The sequence below is a fragment of the Meriones unguiculatus genome, chromosome 3 (genome assembly GCF_030254825.1).
Source record: "Meriones unguiculatus strain TT.TT164.6M chromosome 3, Bangor_MerUng_6.1, whole genome shotgun sequence".
Classification (NCBI taxonomy): Eukaryota; Metazoa; Chordata; class Mammalia; order Rodentia; family Muridae; genus Meriones; species Meriones unguiculatus.
In genome coordinates, this window is record NC_083351.1 from 99269496 (window position 1) to 99289914 (window position 20419).

The 20419-nt window shown below is 39.2% G+C and overlaps 1 protein-coding gene across 2 annotated transcripts in view; it reads left to right on the top strand.

The window, feature by feature from the left end:
- Positions 1 to 20419, top strand: part of Marchf6 (membrane associated ring-CH-type finger 6) — a 69603-nt gene that overhangs the window by 2492 nt on the left and 46692 nt on the right. For both annotated transcript variants that reach the window (XM_021651759.2, XM_021651760.2), the window contains exon 2: positions 20083 to 20179. In XM_021651759.2, the coding sequence (XP_021507434.1) occupies positions 20083 to 20179 (97 nt within the window). The remainder of the gene's footprint in view (positions 1 to 20082; positions 20180 to 20419) is intronic.

Genomic DNA, 20419 nt, shown 5'->3' on the forward strand with positions numbered 1-20419 from the left:
TAAGAAAAGTTTTATTTTTGTGTTTTGACTGAATGCACGTATGTATGTGTACCATGTGCATGATGGTGCTGTGGAGGCTAGAGAGGGCACTGGCTCGATTGGAACTGGGATTATGAATGGCTGTAAGCTTCCCTGTGGGTGCTGGGAACTGAACACAGGCCCTCTGCCAGACCAGTCAGCTCTTAACTTCGGAGCCATCTGTCTAGCACCTGTCGATTATTTCCTAAATTGAGGAATGCAATTTGTTTCTCTTGACTGCAAAGAAAACAGGTGTTTGTTGGTGTCTGTGTTTGGAAAGTATTATTTAACAGAAAGCAAATTAAATTTGTTTTACTATATTTATTTAGTGTTTGTGTTTGTGTGTGTGAGAGTGAGTGAATTTGCCCATTTCATGGTGCAGTTATGGAGTTTAGAAGAAAACTTGTGGGAATTGGTTCTCTACTTCAGTCTCTACTTCAAAATGTGGTCCTGTGTACCAAACTCAGGTTGTTAGATTTAGTAACAAGCATCTTTACCTGTTGAGCCAATTCCATTAAATATCTGTTAATAAGAGTGCATACTGTACATGCTGGAGAGATGGTTCAACACTTACCATCACTAGCTCTTTTTCCAGAGGACCTGAAATCTATTCCCAGTACCCACATGTCAGTTTACAACTGTATGTAACTCCAGAGAATTCATCACTCTATTCTAGCCTTCAAGGGCACTAGGTATGCATGTGGTACACAGACATACATGCAGGCAAAATACCTACACACATTAAGAAAAAAAAAATTCAGTGTATTCATTTTTATTCTTTCACATTCTTTCAGGAGACCTCAGCTTACTTCCCAGCACCCATGTCAGGTGGCTCACAACTGCCTTTAATGCCAGTTCCAAGGGATCTAAAACATTTTCCTGGCCTCTGAGAACATTGACCCCTCTGAACACACATAGCTGACATACAGATGCACACACATATACACGAAGAAAAAAAAATCTTTTTTAAAAAAATCTATTAATACTCTCTCCTATGTAGGAAAACAATTCTTTATTTAAAAAAATTAAATATTCAATGAAAAAATGATTGTTGAGAAAATACTAACAGAAACAGAATGTGACTCTTAAAAATAGTGTGTTACATTCTTCTGGTAGACTATCTACAATACTGTAACACTCACAATGTATTTGCAGCAAAGCATTTTATAATTTCTGCCTGTTTATAGTAATTAATTACCAAAATTTTAAAGATTGCTAAAGTGGTAAGTATATTTTTCTCAAGTCAGCAACTTTGTAATTTATTCTTATATTTGGTAGATGACTCATTTGTGTATAGTTTGTATGAGTACAGGTGTGTTATATAAACTTCTGGCATTAAACCTTTAAAGTTAGAGCCAGAGGAGACCTTAGGCATCCAGCCTCTTCCCTTTATGGGTCAGGAGTCTAATCTTGCAATAGCACTGAGACTTTTCAGTTTCATAAATAAAAAAATTATATACTGTGCTCCACTATACATTTTTTTTCCTTAAGGAAAAAGTGCTGCAGTGTTGAAGTAGATGTAACAATCAAGAACTCATGTCTGAAGCCCTCATAAAAATATTGAGTATTTTGCTACAGTAGATGCTTACATTTCAACCCAGTGATAGATACACAAAGCATTCTCTTTTGCTTTCCATTTTCCTAAATAACTAGTGAGCATTAAACAGATTTTTATCAGTATTTTTGTAGGGCACTGGAGTTCTTTTTGTGTTTTAGGATAGAAAATATTATCTTTTATTTGTTTGTTTATCTAATTATGTATTTATTTGGAACAGAGCCTCTTTATATAGCCCTAGCTGTCCTGGAACTCAAATGTAGGCCAGGGCTGCGCTTGAACTCATAGAGATCCATCTGCCTCTGTGTCCCAAGTGCTGGATGAGATCAGTGGCATGCACCACCATGCTTGGCCCTGGAAAATACTCATTTTTAAAAGTATGAAGCTGAAATGTATTGCAAATGATGATATTGTTTAACATTATGGCAAAAGCTTGAAGTAGTTTAAATGTAGGAGAGATTTGTTAAAAGGATTGGCAAATGTGAAGTTAGCCTCCTTATTTTTTTAGAAATAGGTGTTACCTGTTTCTAGATATACCCATATCATCCTAACCACAGATACCCAAGCATGCCTGCATTCATGAACCAAGTGTGCTTGCATTTATCTGGCATATTTATTGAACAGGTCCTTCAATTCAGACAGTTTTTGTGCTTGAATTAAGAAGGAAACAAAATGGAGACTTTTTTCCCCCCCATAGAGCTTAAAATCTAGGTAGTTTGGTTGGGGAAAAGGGAAGACAAAATAAACATTGAATAAAATATGTGGCATACATAAATAGAAAGTTTTTGTGTGCTGTGCAAAACAGCAAGTGTGAGGACAGAGCCTACAGTTTTGACAGTTGAAGACCTAACAGAGAGGACATAGAAGGAGCTATTCCTGCAAATGCTTTGTGGGTAGAGCAGAAACAGTCTTTGGGGTACAAGCATCCTTGGAATGTCAGGAACCACCAGGAAGGCCTGTCTCTGGGTGGTGAATGAGCTGGGGGAGAATAGGTATGTCATGGAGACATTTGGGGGTGATTGTCTATGAGAAGTTCAGAGTGGCACAGTGTGAGGCCTTCTATAGCCCTACGAGGAGGTAGGAGCTCTGTAACAATTTCTTCTAGCTAGAGCAGAGCTGACATACAAATTTTCTTGCCATTCTATCAGTGGCTGCTTTTCTTTCTCTCTCTCTCTCTCTCTCTCTCTCTCTCTCTCTCTCTCTCTCTCTCTCTCCTTCCCTCCCTCTCTCCCACTCTCCCCAAGTTTCTGGGTTGGACATGCTCAGTTCTTGAAGGCTCAGAAGACAGTGAAGCATTCCCTCTTATTATTTACTATTGCTTAACCTCAGCATTGTAGCCTTATTTTTCTGATCTTCCTATTCTGTAAAGATGGAAATAGGTCCTTGAACTTCCTCTGTTTCTAGGTTGTCTTCATACCTAAAATCCTGTGTCAGTCAGTGTCTGAATTGTTGGCACTACATCTGGCTTCCTTTGAACTCTTAAAATTGAGGCACCACAACACTTAGGTTGTTATGAGTTGTATATATAGGTATTTATACCCTGTTAGAAAGGAAGGTTTGTCTTCTAAAACTTTGATTTATGTTTCTTTTGTGTGTGCACACACAGGCTTGAGTGTAGAGATCAGAGGAGAGTTTAGGGGAGTTGGTTCTTTACTTCTACCATGTGGGTTTCTGGCATCAAATTTAGGAGTCAGGCTTGGCAGCAAGTCCCCTTACCTGCTGAGCTGTCTTGATAGCCTTGATAAACAACCTTTCAAAGTTAAGAGTATTTAAAAGAAATGATGGAGGTGGAGAGAAGGCTCAGCAGCAGTTAAAAGCTCTTATTTCTCTGGCAGGGGACCTAGGTTCAATTCCCAGCACTCACCCAGTAGCTTTCAACTGCCTGTGACTCCAGTTTTCCTGGAATCCCCTTTTCTCACTCTTCAGGCACCAGGCATGTAGGTGGTGTACATTACATACACATAAAAAATTTTTAAAGTAATAAGCTCAGTACACGATAACAAAACTAACTGTACGATAAATATTTTCCCAAGGTGAAAATCTTGACTATAAAATCAAGTATTTTAAATCTTTGATGATGTCTTATGTGTGGATTATCAGAAGACAAATATTCACTTGGCTTTTCCATTTACTCTGTTTACAAGTTTTGGTTAAATGAAAACTTAGTGTTCAGAAGTATTTTCAGAGAGTTTTGTGTGTTTGTTACTGTGTTGACACTTAACAAGTGATAATGTATCTGAAAATGTCAGTTTTTAAATTAAAAGTCTTACCTTAGTTGTTAAAAATGTTTGGCCTAAGGCTGGGGAGATAGCTCAGATTAAGAGCACTTGTTGCTCTTGCAGAGGGTGGACTTCATTTCCCAGCAGCCACATGGTGATGCACAACTATCCGTAACTTCAGTTTCAGGGGATCTGACTCCCTGTTCTAACCCATGAGGGCACCAGGCACACATGCGTTTCACAGACATACATGTAGGAAAACACCCATAAACATGAAATTAGTAAATCTCGAACTTTTTTGTTGTTTAAAGAATCTGTTGGTCTGATAATATAGGATGTTTCCATGTATTGTAAAATATATGTGGGCAGTTGATTTTTGACAAAAATACAAGAGTAATTCCATTGAGAAAGTGTATTTTTTTAAAATAAATGATGATGGAATAACTGAATATTGACTGGAAAATGAACTTGGAGCCATGGCCCATTCAGTAAACCAAGGGTAATTAAAAAAGAATGTTAGATCCAGTTGAAAAACCCAAAACTAACTAGGAGTTTTGTGTGGTTTGGGGGCTATTTTGAGACTTCGGGAAGCTTGATCTCCCAAAGAAGGATACTGGATAGCTTTGATCGGTTTTCACAAAGTACTAAGTAACCATATAATTTGGGCAGTTCTATACCTAGCATATACCCAGTAGAATTCAAAAGAGGTGTTTATACAAAAAATGACTTTTATTGGCAGTGTTAATCATAATGGGAAAGCAGTGGAAAAAAGAGTGTCATCATTTGATAGATAAATGTGCCCTGTGTATGAATAGACATTATTCACCAGTGCTTAGAAACAAGGGAATCTTGGGATAGACTTCATTAACATTAGGCTAAGTGAAGAAAGCCAGTTGCAAAAAACCACATTTTATGGGATCCACTTTGTATGGAATGTCCAGAGTAGACACATCTCTGCAGAGAGGAAGTAGATTAGTGGTTGAAGTGGGGTGGCCTGATAGAACTGCCGTTAGTTACAGGGTTTCTTCTTGGGATGATGATGATGATGTTCTAAAAGTAGTGATCAGGTTGTACAACTGTAAACTGTTGACTTACATACTTTGTGATTTAACTTCATGGTGTATAAAATATATTGAAAGAAAGTTAAATTGTATTTGCCACATTCTAAAAAGGGTGGCTAAAGTGACATGATAAAATGCCTGACCAAAACAAGTCTTCCCCTGTGTGCCTTTGTAAGGTCTGAAGTGGGTCAGGTTTTCATTGTAGGGCTGTGGGAAAAATAATCATTATTGCAGCAGGGATAAGAAAGTACCCCTTCCTCTGGAGTGTCCACCAGCACCTTTTACTGACAAAACTGGACTGGGAAAAAAAAAAAAAAAAAAGAAGTGGTGGTGGAGCTTAAGGGATGAAGGGGTAACTTGAGGCTTCTGCTGCTGAACCTTTTCCCCAAGCTACTGGCAGACCTCCCCCCAACCATTGTAATAGCATGGAGCCCTATACCTGCAAATTAATTGTCTCTCTTGATTGTTAGATCCAGAACTATACAATGTTTCTTTTTTTTTTTTTTTAAATTCTGCTTTCCAAAGTGCTCCTTATAAACACAATCTTAACACAAGTTTAGTCTTCCAGGAGCCAGGAAATGTAATTTTCAGGCTTCCAAGAATAGCAGGAAAGGTTGTTGTTTACAGGTATAGTAATCTGGAAGGGTAAGAAAATAAACTTGGACACATAGGGGATCAGAGTTTAATGTTTATGATTCTGTGTGAGGTGTGTGAATGTGGAGTCAGGATAGGTTTGCAGTCATTTCTTGCCTTCCACCTTTGTGTGGCTTTGTGGATTGGACTCAGCTGCTCAGGCTGGTGCTTCAAACACTACTGCCCTTACCAGCCAAGCTGCTTGCGGGCCTGGGGGTTGGAATTTTCAACAGTGTCTGAGGCTTGCTTCCCAAATCCACGTTAAATATATATATATATATATATATATATATATATATATATATATATAGTGTTTTAACAGATAGAGAATTTGGGGATCAGAGACAGGGTGCCTTGGGGCTTAATAGGCCTTGAAGTTTCTGTGAGGATGAGGATGGTTGTGAACTTATTTCTGTTGCCTCCACCTCCCAGGTGCTAGGATTTTTATGCTACCATACCTAGCAAAAATGAATGTATAGAAATAGAATTTGAGAAGCTAAAATATTTTGTTATAATTGTAAAGTAGAAAAACACTAGCTACTTTTAGAAAAAAAAAGTCACCATTTTTTAAATTGAAAATAGCTTTTTAAATATAATATATTCTGATTATAGTTGGTCCTTTCTCGACTCCTCCCAGTTCCTGCCCACCTCCCCTCCCATCTGGATCCACACCCTTTTCTGTCTCTCCTTAAAAAAACAGGCATCTAAGGAATAATAATAAAATAAGGTAAAACAAAAACAAACTGGAATGGAACAAAACAAACAGAAGAAAAAGAGTGCCCCCCCACCCCGAAACATAGGAAACTGTATAAATGCAGAGACTTATGTTTGCATACACAGGAATCCCATGAAAACATGCAAAGGACCAGTAAGGACCAGCAAAGGACCATGCAAAAAGCCCCAACACAACATTACAGAGATAAAGACCCTCCAAAGACACTGTTGAGTTTATTGTGTGTTGGCATTGCTGGCCATGAGACCTACCCTTAAGAGTGATTTCTGTTCGCAGTGAGACCCTCTTGGAGAAAACTTAGTTTTCCAATTGCAAGTGGTTATCAGTTGGAGCTAGTTTCTGGGTTAGGGATGGGTGTGTGTGTCCTCTTCTCTCAACTCCAGGCATCCTTCTGGTGCAGATCCATGTAGGCCCAGTGCTTGCTGCCATAGTCTCTCTGAGTTCGTATGTGCATCCATTGTGCTGTATTTAGAAGGCCTTGTTTCTTTGATGTCCTTCATTCCCTCTAGCTCTTAGCTATCTTCTCTTCCAACCAATTATAATGGCTCCAGTTTTTACATTTTCTTCCTTAAGTTATTTAGTAGTAGAATGTGTTTGTTTTTTTTATTCCTGCTATTCCTGCTGTATTTACTTAATCTGCATTTTTCTGTGTGCACATATAGTTTTAAAGGAACTATATTGCATATAGTGAAAGTATAACAATTTATATAGATATGTACCTATTCTTGCGTATGTAGGCTAACTACAGACATTCAAAGAAATATTTTCAGACATATAGTTTTAATATTTGCCTGTTATGATTGAGGCTACTAATTGTGAAAATTTTACTGGCAAGTAATAAAAGTTTATTTCCTCTAGAAGAAGCAAGGCCAGCAATATTTGATTCATGTTGCTGCTTTATACTCTGGATAGGATGTGATAAGAATGGCAGTATGCCTTTGTGGTCTTCCATTCCAAGTTAGTGAAGAAGGAGACAGTTTACAGTATAGGGCATTGAACAGTAGCCTCCATCAGTGCTTTTTTTTTAATCAAGGTCAACAGTGGACTTCAATGATAATGTATTAGTATTGGGTTAATAAATTTAAGAAAGTATAACAAATCCTAGTAAGACATTAGTAAGATTGGGTATACTGAATTTTCAATTTTTTTTATAACTTCTGTAACTGTGACTGTTCTATAGAGTCTATTAGTTATGACAGTAAATTCTGAAATCACGACATTTATCACTGACAGGAGAACTGGGCAATTTTCATATCATCTTACATAAATAATTTAAAAAAAACAAAACAGTGTAACCTCCAGTTTTCCCATCTGTGCCCCAGTTCCTGAAATAACGACTCTGAGTCTATTATTTATGAATAAATGCCTAGGCCATGAGCATTGGCTTATTCCCTGACTATCTCATTTTTTATATTACCTGTTTATTCTATTTTATGTGTGCCACATGGCTGGTTATCGCTCCTCAGTTTTATACATCCATCTTTCTCGGAGTCTGGGGCGAATCTTCTACCTCTCTATCTTTCTCTGATACTGGAACTCCCACCTCCTATTTCCTGCCTCAGTTAATAGCCCATCAGCTTTTTATTGACAGGTGATGCTTCCATGTAGTATACAAGAGATTCTCTCTACAAAACGGGACTGGAGAGATAGATGGCTCAGTAGGTAAAGTGTTTGCCATGTGAGTGTAGGTACCAGAGTCCAGATCCTCAGAACCCAAGTAAAGTTGAGCACAATAGTATATCGAATGCCATTGCTTCGATATACTAACAAGACAGGATGTGAGACAGGAGAATCCTCAAAAGAACCTGTGGACCAGTAGTCAGCATTTGCAACCTCTCCCTCTCTCAAAGTAGATGGACCATTAAGTGAAGTATTCCTTTGGCCACCAGGCTTGCACACACATACATCATGTACAAACATATACTTTGTACACTCATATTAAGACTATAAGAAAAAAGTGGAACAAAGAATTGTGATGTAATTTGCAGAGAATGGGGAACTTGGTACAGTGTGTGGAAATGTTCAGCTTGGATAGTGTAAGTCTTTGTGATTAGTTGTTGTACTATCTATCTAGTTATTTTTTAGTCTACGTTCAGTAAGTTGTTTCACTATAGGAAAACAAGTGGGAGAATATAATAAAGTTGAAGGAATAGATGGTAAGAATACCATCTAAATATGTTGTATCGAATAGTAGTTAAAAGACATGTGATGGGCTGGACTGATGGCTAGGGGTTAAGAGTGCTTTTTGCTCTTTCAGAGGACTAGAACCCACTTTGAATAGTTCACGATCACATTACTCCATCTCCAAAGGATATAATGCCCTTCTCTATTCTTTTAGTACCCTCTGCATGAACACCCATTCACACACAGATAGATAATATTTATATGAAAAAGGGCACAAAGGATTCAAGAGGTGGAGGAAGAAAGATCAACAATTCAAGGACAGTCTGAACTATATAGTAGTTTTGAGGCTGGCCTGGGTTGCATGATGCTTTATCTCAAAACAGTAGCAGCACTCCCCTGCTGTCCTCAAAAAGACAGTTAATTTATTTCTCTTTTTCCTCATTTTCGTTTTTTGAGGCAGGATTTCTCTGTAGCCGTGACTGTCCTAAAACTCGCTTTGTAGACCAGGCTGGTCTTGAACTCAAAGAGAGATCTGCCTTCCTCTGCTTCCCAAGTGCTGGGATTAAAGGTGTGCACCACCATGCCCAGCACATAATTTCTAAAAATAGGCCTTGAGAATAATAAAACACCTGTTTGGATTTGTTTTTGTCTTAATTTTTTTGGTAATTTTTTTTTTTTTTTAATGTGTGAGTGCTCTGTGTGTAAACCTGCATGCCAGAAGAGGGCACCAGATCACATTATAGATGGTATTGAACCACGGTGTGGTTTCTGGGCATTGAACTCAGCACCTCTGGAAAAACAAACAGTGCTCTTAACCACTCCAGCCCTTGGATTTATTTTTGGAAGTAGCATGACGAGGCAGGTGAGATGACACAGCAGGTAAAGGTACTTGGCACCAGAGCTAGTAACCTAGATCCAGTTTCTGGGATTCACATGATAGAAGGAGGCAGGGGTGGGGGTGAGGGAGAGACCTGACTGTTGCAAGTTGTTCTCTGTCCAATACATAGGAGACCCATGGCACATACACACATGCTTGTACACACAATCAATAAATTCTTGAAAGGTCTCTTGAACTTTGAGTGTTCCTTGTTTTATTTTTTAATACCATGACAGAAGGGCTGGGGAGTTGGCTCAGTGGTTAAGAGTACTTGCTGCTTTTCCAGAGGACATGTGTTTTGATTATCTGCACCCACACGGTCCTCGCAACCATCTTTAACTTCAGTTTGAGGGGATCTGACTTCCCTGTTCTGATCTCCATGGGCATCAGTTGTACACATAGTGCACATACATACATGCAGGCAAAACATTCATAAATATAAATCTTAATAAAACCACATGACAGAGTAGAAAATTAATTTTACTTTCTCCTAAGATCCAATTAAGGATGTGTGTCAAACTCCACAATTAAATTTTTTTTTGTTTTCTGGAGGAAGGGGAAACTGCAGTTGGGATGTATAAAACATACAGAAAAAAGTTTATTTCCTTAGTAACAGAAATGTGATTGTTTTAATAGTTTTGTAGAATATATTTTCACTTGATAAGGTTTAAAAACTTCAAAACTCTTTAAAGAATGTTGTGTATTATAATTGATAGGTAGGAAATTTTATGTTTCTGCTGTTGTTTACATATTACATAGCCTGTTACAAATTGAGTATACACTTGATAAACAGAGCTAGTGGAAAAGGCACTTACTTGGGTAAAAGTTTATGTTGTTAGCAACAGAGAGTGATTTGTTAACTCTTGTATTAGAGGGTTTATTATACATCATTATATAACTGGTAAAGAGTTCTTAATTGCTGGTGGGAAACAATGTGCTAGAATTTCCTTTAGTGTTTTTTCCTACTTGAGACTGTGCCTGTTGTTGTTTTTATACAGTAGTAACTTAAGGGAACACATAGAGTGTGCGTGTGTGTATGTGTGTCAGTGTCCCATGGAGAGGACTAGCCTAGAACTACTTGTTCTTCCTCTTGAGGAGTTTGTGTATAGGCTGAGTCACCATCTAGTGCTTCTGTACTGTTTGTGCTGCCCACCCATTCCTCATTAGTACCGGCTTATCAGTTACCAGATCATCTGTGATGCTATTGAAATACCACGCGCAAAAATCCCTTGCTTTACTTAATGGTTAGTGGTATTTGTGAGTTTATTACCATGTGTTGTAAAAAGTTATTAATATTTACTATGGGTTTATCTTCTTGTAACGCTGCTGTTAATCTTCAGCAGCTGTATAACCAAATCACCACACAGAGACTGGGTTTTTAGTTAACCTAGAACACAATGCTGGGCAATATTTACTCCCTCCTAAACCTTCAAGCCCTCAGTTTCCTAACATTTAGATTTCCCACATTATACTTGCTTTTTGTGAAATCTTAGGTCTGGTTCATGCTCTAAGTCCTCCAAGCTCTCTCCTCCTGCTTTGCTCTCCTCGTGCTCCCTTCTCCTTGAGCTCCTCCTCCTTCTCGCCCCTTCCTGTTCTCTAGCTCCTCCCCTCTTTCCTGTCTTCTGGCTCCTCCCATTGCACAACATTGTATCTAGTTGCTTTATTTGTGTCCTGTTTACACAAGAGTTGAGACAGGATGCTTACAGTGAGTATCACAATGCAATATCCAGATTGAAACCAGAGAGTTGGGGTGGGGAAATCAGCATTTGAATTAACAAGGGTAAGGCATATACATTTTAAAAGAACATTATACCAACAACCATGTATTATCATTGCCTGTGTTCTTATTGTTACTTAGGCTTTCCTGTTACCCTGTGTGTGTTTGAGTGCTCCTACATGAATTGTGCATATAAGAAAGGCATAGTCTTTTCTAGTTCCCACCTTTTGCCTGCAAATTTCATGATTTCCTTGTTTTTAATTGCTGAGTAGTATTCCGTTGTGTAAATGTACCACAATTTCTGTATCCATTCCTCCGTTAATGGACATCTGGGTTGTTTCCAGGCTATTACGAATAAAAGCTGCTATAAACATGGTTGAGCAATTGTCCTTTTTGTGTACTTGAGCATATTTTGGATATATGCCTAGGAGTGGTATAGCTGGATCTTGAGGAAGCACTATTTCTAATTGTCTGAGAAAGTGCCACATTGATTTCCAAGGAAGTTGTACAAGTTTACATTCCCACCAGCAGTGGAGGAGGATTCCCCTTTCTCCACGTCCTCTCTAGCATGTGTTGTCACTTTAGTTTTTGATCTTAGCCATTCTGATGGTGTAAGGTGAAATCTCAGGGTCATTTTGATTTGCATTTCCCTGATGGCTAAAGATGTTGAGGATTTCTTTAAGTGTTTCTCCGCCACTCTATATTCCTCTATTGAGAATTTTCTGTTTAGCTCTCTACCCCATTTTTTAATTGGGTTACTTGATTTGTTACTGTTTAACTTCTTGAGTTCTTTATATATTCTTGATATTAGCTCTCTGTCAGATATAGGGTTGGTGAAGATCCTTTCCCAGTCTGTAGGCAGTCATTTTGTTCTGACGACAATGTCCTTAGTTTTACAGAAGCTTTTCAGTTTCATGAGGTCCCATTTATTGATTGTTAATCTTAGAGCCTGTGCTGAGTGAGGTGTCCCAAAAGTAGAAAGACACACATGGTATATACTTACTTATAAGTGGATATGAGACATATAATATAGGATAAACATACTAAAATCTGTACACCTAAAGAAGCAAAGCAAGAAAGAGGACCCTAGGTAAGATGATCAGTCCTCACTCAGAAAGGCAGATAGGACGGACATCAGAAGAGGGAGAAAACAAGGAACAGGACAGGAGCCTACCACAGAGAGTCACTGAAAGACACTACCCAGCAGGATATCAAAACAGATGCTGAAGCTCATAGCTAAACTTTGGGCAGAGTGCAGGAAATCTTATGAAAGAAGGGGAAGATAGAAAGCCCTGGAGAGAACAGGAGCTCCACAAGGAGAGCAACAGAACCAAGAAATCTGGGCCCAGGAATCTTTTCCGAGACTGATACTCCAACCAAGGACCATGCATGGAGATTACCTAGAACCCCTGCACACATGTAGCCCATGGCAACTCAGTGTTGAGTGGGTTTTTCAAGTAAGGGGAACAGGGACTGTCTCTGACATGAACCCAGTGACTGGCTGTTTGATCACCTCTTCCTGAGGGGGGAGGAGCCTTACTTGGCCACAGAGGAAGTCAGTGCAGCCAGTCCTGATGAGGCCACATAGGTTAGAATTGGATGGATGGGGAAGTCCATCAGTGGACTTGGAGAGGGGCATGGGAGGAGATGAGGAAGGGAGGATGGGGTTGGAAGGAATGAGGGAGGAGTCTACAGCTGGGACAGAAATTGAATAAAATGTAACTAATATAAAAAATAAAAACAAACAAAAAAAGAAAGGTATAGTGTATCTAGGTTTGGCATTGTTCTTTGTTTCAAGCACTCACTGTTCTTGGTATTTGTTTCCTGTGGATAAGGACAGAGTTTTATTTGTGGACTTTGTTTACTCCACTTCCTTAAAGCTGTTGTCAAAAGGGTTACATACTTTGTTACAGTCTCTGAGGTCGAAAAGGATTTTCACAAGTATTTTCTGTTGAGATTCAGAAGTTCCTATTGTCAAATCTTAAATTCCCCCCTTTTTTTTTTTCAGTAAATGTTTTTTGTTGTTTATTTTATTTTAAAATTTACACTGGGTTCTTTATTTTCTTTGTTTCTGTGAAAACTTGCTGTTCCACACACAAATACTGTATCTTTCAAATATGTTTGCTCAGGGAATCAATTTTATGATAGCTGCAATGTTAACATCTATTGGTTGTAGTTTTTCATTTAGGCTGGGGTTTTCCTTATGCTTGGTATGAGTGACTTTTTTCAGTTGCATTATGGATATTTTTGCTGTGTGAGGCCTCTGATTCTTACTAAAATGTTTGGGTTTTTTTTTATGATGTGCAGGTAGAGGAGGCACCGCCTCATTGCTGCCAGCTGGAAGTGAAAGTCACTTCTGCTTGACACCCTTTGATGTGACTAGTGAGCACTTTGTTATTACACTTTAGGATTTCCGGATCTCCACCAGGCCTTTCCTGATACCCACAGAGTGAGAAAAGTAGCATCTGATTTGTAGAAGTTGTAGTCACAGTTAGACCCCTCCTCCCCTTTTTAAATCATCTTGGTGGGTTGTATTCTTGTTATGTTAGGTGGTTGATGTCTTGGTCTTCCATTGGCAGAGGGAGGGCTAGGATCACATTCTTTTCATGTGGTATTTGTTTTGGCTTATACAGTGGTAGATATTGAATTAGATTATTAACTTTTGGGAATGAGGCAAATACTATTTATGTTTTCTCTCTCTCTCTCTCTCTCTCTCTCTCTCTCTCTCTCTCTCTTTCTCTCTCTTTCTCTCTCTTTCTTTCCCCCTGATGGTGCTATTGCCAATGCAGTGTTCATCATGCTAAAAAAAAAAAAAAAAGCCAGTGGGATAAGAGAGTTATTGATGTGAATTTTCCCGTTTTTGTATGTGCATTAAGTTTAGTCAAATACTAGAGCTCTCTTGTTGCCTCTGTCCTATAAATTTTTTTTTTTTTTTTTTTGGGGAAAAGTGGATATTTTTAATGAGCAAAAGATACCAGGTGTTTTTCTAAAACCATTTTTTACAGCAAAGACTTTTGGGCAAATACATACAGAATAAGATTTTAAAATTTTATAAATAAGCGATCTTTTTTTTTTAATTTTATTTTTTTTTATCAGTTACATTTTATTAACTCTGTATCCCAGCCGTGTCCCGATCCCTCATTCCCTCCCAGTCCCTCCCTCCCTCATCTCCACCGTGCCCCTTTCCAAGTCCACTGATGGGGGGGACCTCCTCCCCATTCATCTGATCCTGTTTTATCAGGTATCTTCAGGTCTGGCTGCAAAGCCCTCCTCTGTGGCCTAACAGGACTGCTCCTCCCTTCGGGGGTGGGGAGACCAAAGAGCCAGTCATCGAGTTCCTGTTAGAAATAGTCCCTGTTCCCCTCACTTTGGGAAACCAATTGGTTACTGAGCTACCACAGGCTACATCTGAGTGGAGGTTCTAGGTTATATCCATACATGGTCCTTGGTTGAATGTCAGTCTCAGAAAAGACCCTGTGCCCAGATATATTTGGTCCTTGTGGAGCTCCTATCCTTTCCCCATCAGACTAACTCCCCTTCTTTCTTATGATTCCCTGTACTCTGCCAAAGGTTTGGTCATGAGTCTTTGCTTTGAAAACACTGCTAGTTAGAGTCTTTCAGATGCACTCAGTAGACTCTTGTCATACGTTCAATGCACATCCCATCTGTCTTTCTAAATGAGGATTGATCATCTTACCCCATGTCCGCTCAATTGATTATCTTTTTTAGGTGTATAGATTTCATTATGTTTATCATATCTTATAGGTCTATATAAGTGAGTATATCCCATGTTTGTCTTTCTCCTTCTGGGATATTTCACTCAGAATGATCTTTTCTAGATCCCACCATTTGCCTGCAAATTTCATGATTTCCTCCTTTTTGATTGCTGAGTAGTATTCCATTGTATAAAAATACCACAATTTCTGTACCCATTCCACCGTTGATGGACATCTGGGTTGTTTCCAGGTTCTGGCTATTACAAATAGAGCTGCTATAAACATGGTTGAGCAAGTGTCCTTTTTGTGTACTTGAACAAACTTTGGGTATATACCTAGCAGTGGTATAGCTGGGTCTGGAGGAAGCACTATTCCTATTTGTCTTAGAAAGCGCCAGATAGCTTTCCAGAGTGGTTGTACCAGTTTACATTCCCACCAGCAGTGGAGCAGGGTTCCCCTTTCTCCACGCCAACCCAGGCGTGCCACGGGGGCAATGCAGATAGGTCCACATACATGGAAGCAAGCCAGATCCTCGGCCTTAGCCAAATGTGGAGTTGTTCCTGACAGAGAGCACTCACCATCGGGAAGGTGGAGGGCGGAAACCAGCTCCATCTTTAAGGCATAGCATTCTGCAGCTCTCTACAGTTCCCCCTTTTTGTTTTAGACGCATCAGGCAAGAGTAGAGGTCTGATCTCTGATATTAGAAATAAATTGGGACTTTGTACAGATGTTCATTTAGGTGTCATCCACCCAAAGAGCATCGGACCCGTCTGATACCTTTTTCTCAGAGGCGGGACCTGGGGCATCAACCCGCATGCAATCAGACATGCTCTTCTCTGGGTCCAAAGCGGCTGACCCTGAGTGCAGTGCTTAGCCTCGCATCCTGAGCGTATCATTTTAGCTTTTTATGGTATCCAACCATGCTTGGGGAGAATGTCTTGCTTCAATGGCTGTAAAGGCCTGAATGATCATGGCTGCATCACACTGTTGTGAGACTCTAATCTTGCATATATACCACAGGCAAACCAAGGAGACCAACACCAGAAGGCCTGCTAACACTCCCATGCCCGCCCATTCCTTCAGATGATTCATGGCTGCAGCAATCCATGTTGATAATCCTGTGGCTAGTCCTGCGTCCACTCTGGTAGAATTTACTGTGACAATGGCCACTCTCAGCTGCTCCATCGTAGTATCGAATTCTCCAGTCCAATTACCTAAAATATAGCTCGACAATTGTTTAGACAGATTTGCAGCGCAGGAAAAATTCTCATGTTGTATGCTAGTGACACAAAGTCCAGCATACTTTCATTGACAGCCAGGTTGAGCGATTTGCCATAGGGTATCAATTTGCTCCTGCAAGAGGTCAATCCTCTGATTGAACACCATCAAGCTTCCTTTTAGTTGAGCATTAATTCCTTTATGTACAACTAAGGCATGAGCTACATTGGCTAAATTTTTAAATAATCACAAAAGTTTCTATTAATTCTTTTTTATTGTTTTTATTAACATTTAAGAATTGTGCTTAGGATTTTTTTGCATTTCCTCTATCTTAGAATATAGTCTGTTAGGAATGCATGAATATATTGCTGGTTTTAATTTTTTATTAATAATTTTTTATTGTGTGTGCATGTGTGTGTGTACCTGTGAATAAATGTGCACTGGTGTGTGCCAGTACTGACAGAAGTGTCAGATGCCCGGAACTGAAGTTAGAGTTGTGATCTGTCTGATGTGAGTACTGGGAACCAAATCCTGGTCCTTTACAAGAGTAGCAAATGCTGTTACCCTCTGAGCTCTCTCTCCAGCCCTTGCTGGTTTTTCTTTTTTTAATCATATTTCTGTTTATTGTTGTGTGTGCATCTGTGGGTATGAGTATGCCACACCGTGAACGTGAAGGTCAAAGGACAACTTTGTAGAGTCTGTTTTCTTCTTTAACCTTCACATAGGTTACCAGGAATAGAACTTGAGCCATCAGACTCACAGACTTACTGAGCCCTCTCACCAGCTCCATATTGCTGTCTTAAAGTGTATTAGTTTCTTTTTTATGGTTAGTCATGATCTATATATATGCCTGGGTTTATGATTTGTTTGTGTTTTCATTTAGCAGTTGCTTATTTCTCATTTCGATACAATTTTGTTTTATAATTGCAAAGATGATTTCCATTGTTCTGAAACAAAATGGATGAGCAGTCTACAATTACTTTTTTTTTTTTTTTTTTTTTTTTTTCCGAGACAGGCTTTCTCTGTGTAACTTGGCTGTCCTGGAATCACTTTGTAGACCAGGCTGCCCTTGAACTCACAGAGATCCTCTGCACAGCTCAACTACCTTCCTTTTTTCCTAGAGTTTAGTCTAAGTGTAGGATGCCCTGAATGACAACTGTATGTATGTGTGTTTGGAAAGATTCATTACTATTATCACACACACACACTATCACATGCTGCTGCCTCTGAGGAGCCAAAAATGTATCAGAACAGTTGCTAATGAGCAGTGGCTCTCAAACTTTAAAAAAAAAAAAGCACTCACAGTGCTGCAGTGCATGTGGAGGTCAGAGGGTAACTTTGAGGAGCTGATTGTTGATTTTGCCTTCCTTCAGCCTTGTTGAAACTGGGTTTCTGTTGTTTCTGCTATTGTGCTGGGTACTCCAGACTAGGAGGTAGTCATGAGCTTCCAGGTGGCTCTCCTGTCCACTGCTACACAGGTGCAGGAATTGCAGAAGCAGGCCGCTGCATGTGGCTTTTGACATGAGTTCCAGGGTCACACTTACGATGGGAGCCCTGCTTTTTATCTCCTAAGCTGTCTCCTTGGTCCTGGCTCTCAGACTTTTGAGGTTTTAATATATGTTTACACTCTTAAAGACCCAGAAGAACTATGTTACATTAGAAAATAAAATGAACTGTTTTAAGTGTTACTTAAATAGCTTATTAGTTATGGTGAACTATAGCTTCCAAATCCCCCAAATTGGAGAGAAGAGTGGATATATATATATATATATATATATATGATTTTTGTTTTTGTGACAAAAAATTTTATGTAGCCCTGACTGTCCTGGAACTTGCTGTGTGCTCTTGAATACAGAGATCCACCTGCCTCTGCCTCCCAAGTGCTGGGATTAAAGGCATGTACCACCATTCCTGGCTTATATTTACAATTGTTTTTAATGTCTAGTTTAATAGAACAACAGCTGTATTTTTTTTTTTTTATTCTGCGACAGCATGCAATAAATTGTATCATGTTCCCTGTACGGACACCACTGTAGGGTGGACATGGTGATATTTGTCTATTATCCAAGCATTTGGAGACTGTCATAGGAGAGAACTGAGTTTAAGGTTAACCTGGGCTACAGAGTGAGAAAAGAAAAAAAAAAAAAACGAAAGAGAAACCCTCTGTAAACTGGCTCAGCAGCTAGTAAAAGAGAGACTACTCAGGATTGTTAGGAGGTAGTCTGACCATTCAGTCTCAGAATAGGGAGGGGCCTCTATACAACTCCAAGGATCCAGTTTCTCTGCTACACATTAATGTTAAACACAGCTGGGGGCTTGAGTTTAAGGTGTTTTTTTTTTTTTTTTTTTTTTTTTTTTTTTATCTGTGCATGACATTGTGGTTTGTCTATGAGAAGAATGGATACCTTCTGAAAACTCAGTGTCCTCTCCAGGTGTGTATTGGGCCCCATAAGGAGATCTCCCTACCTGAGTCCTCCTTGTCCACAGGCTCCTCCTATACACAGGAGCACTCCTGGAGTTACCTTGGTCCTAGCACAACTTTCTCAGCTCACACAGAGCTGAGTTGCCTGGATCAATCAGCTATGTCCATGAATTTTATCACTTATTCTTGTCCTTGCCTCCTGCTGGCCACAGTGTACCAGTAAGTTCCATTTTTGCTCTTTCCTAATCCAAGTTAGGAATTGACCAATTACCATGTCTCTCCCTGGATGGCGGGTAATATGGCAACCCCCATTCATGTGAGCCTGGCTATGTTACTGCTTTCTTAGTATCATATTCCTATGGAGCATTCTTAAAGGAGGGATGTTGACATAGGATCCCATATCTGGTGCTGATCCATTTGTATTAACCAACACCCTCTTGTCCTGGTGGTTAATCTAGAGTAATAAATGCCTGTGCTGGTACTCAGCATGGTGGTGATGTGTAGGACATTGGCACCATAGTGCTCAGTTTGTATCTCTTCTAATCCCAATGATACCATGGGCCCTCTAATGTTATTAGTGAAGTAGGAATCAGGGTTGCCACTGTTCTCCATTGAGTGAGGAATTCCCTGTAAGAGAGGAAGTCAGAAGCAAACGTTATGTTTTTGTCTCTTTTGCACAATAACAGTTGCCCTTGGGATTAATTGGCACTTGGCTGTGAGGGATGGCTGAGAAGACAGTCTTAAGTAGTAGCAATAGTCAAATTTCAGTATGTGGCACTCCAGATGAGCTTTTAGGAGAAATGGGCAAGAAGAGAGCATAAATGATCTCTTGAGATTTTCCTCCTTGTCCCTTGCCTGGCTACAGAAGATGGGAGGACAGAAGATGTGTGTGCCTAGGGAAGGCCCTTTGGTGCTAGGGCAGGGAGTGCTCTCCATAGTTGCTGACTCTTCAGCCATGGGCTGCTGTAACTTCTGCTTTAAAAAGCCTCCAGTTCTCCTTTCTCTGGTAGGAGTCTGAAAAGTCCTGAGGTACCTTCCTCTAATCCTAAGCATGTGTGCATGTACACCAATTACTATCTTAAGTCCTCAGACATGATTTTGAAGCGTATTATTTTAAAGTTACATTTCCTATTTTATGTGTATGGACATTTTACCTGCATGTACCATGCATCTGCAGTGCCTGTGGACTGGAGTGACAGATAGTTGTGAGCCACCAAGTGGGTGCTGGAGTTAAACCCAAGTCCTCTGCAGTATCAACCAGTACCTTAACTACTGAGCCAACTCTGGCTCTCTGAAACATGTAAAAATAATTTTATCTTAAAAATAATTTTTAGGTTTGCATATAAAGCAGTGAGCATTCTGGCATTTTCATGTGTGTCATATTTTATTCTTATTTTTCCTTCCTCTCAGATGTTTTTGTGGTGCTTAAATCCTTAGGACTGGATTTAGACTCTTTAAAGTTACGCTGCTGGGACACCAATATATGTGGCTAGGTGACTGAATCTACTTGATTGTTATAGGAAAATGCAAGTGTAGACAAAGTAAACTGTTTTTGTTTTTAATTTACAGAACTTTCTTAAGATGAACAGCTCATCTTAACGCATTTTGAAGGAATGTACTTAAGATTCAGATACACCCTTGAATACAAGTTTCATCAAAGTTTTTAATGTCTCCATCCTATTGATTAATATGGTAGATTTACCTTTAGAACAAAATAGTCTTGTTTTGTTGGTCATTTTGTCTAAAAGTCATAACCAAAGGTAATCCCATCTTTCTCCTTTGTTATCAGACATATGTAGAGTGTGTCGGTCAGAAGGAACTCCCGAAAAACCTCTTTATCATCCTTGTGTATGTACTGGCAGTATTAAGTTTATTCATCAAGAATGGTAAGTCATTTGGAAAATTGTATAATTCTTCAGTTCTGTTTTGTCATCTCTGTAATAAGAATGACCATTTCATTGGGCTTGCCCCATAATTCATTATTTTTAAAACTTTTTTTTTTATAAAAGTGTAAACTTTGAAAAAAAATTATTCATAGTTAATACCACGCATGTTATTTTGGTATATTGTGGATATGCTAATGATAGCCTATTGTTTTTTTCTAGCATGGAAAACTTGTTTTGTTC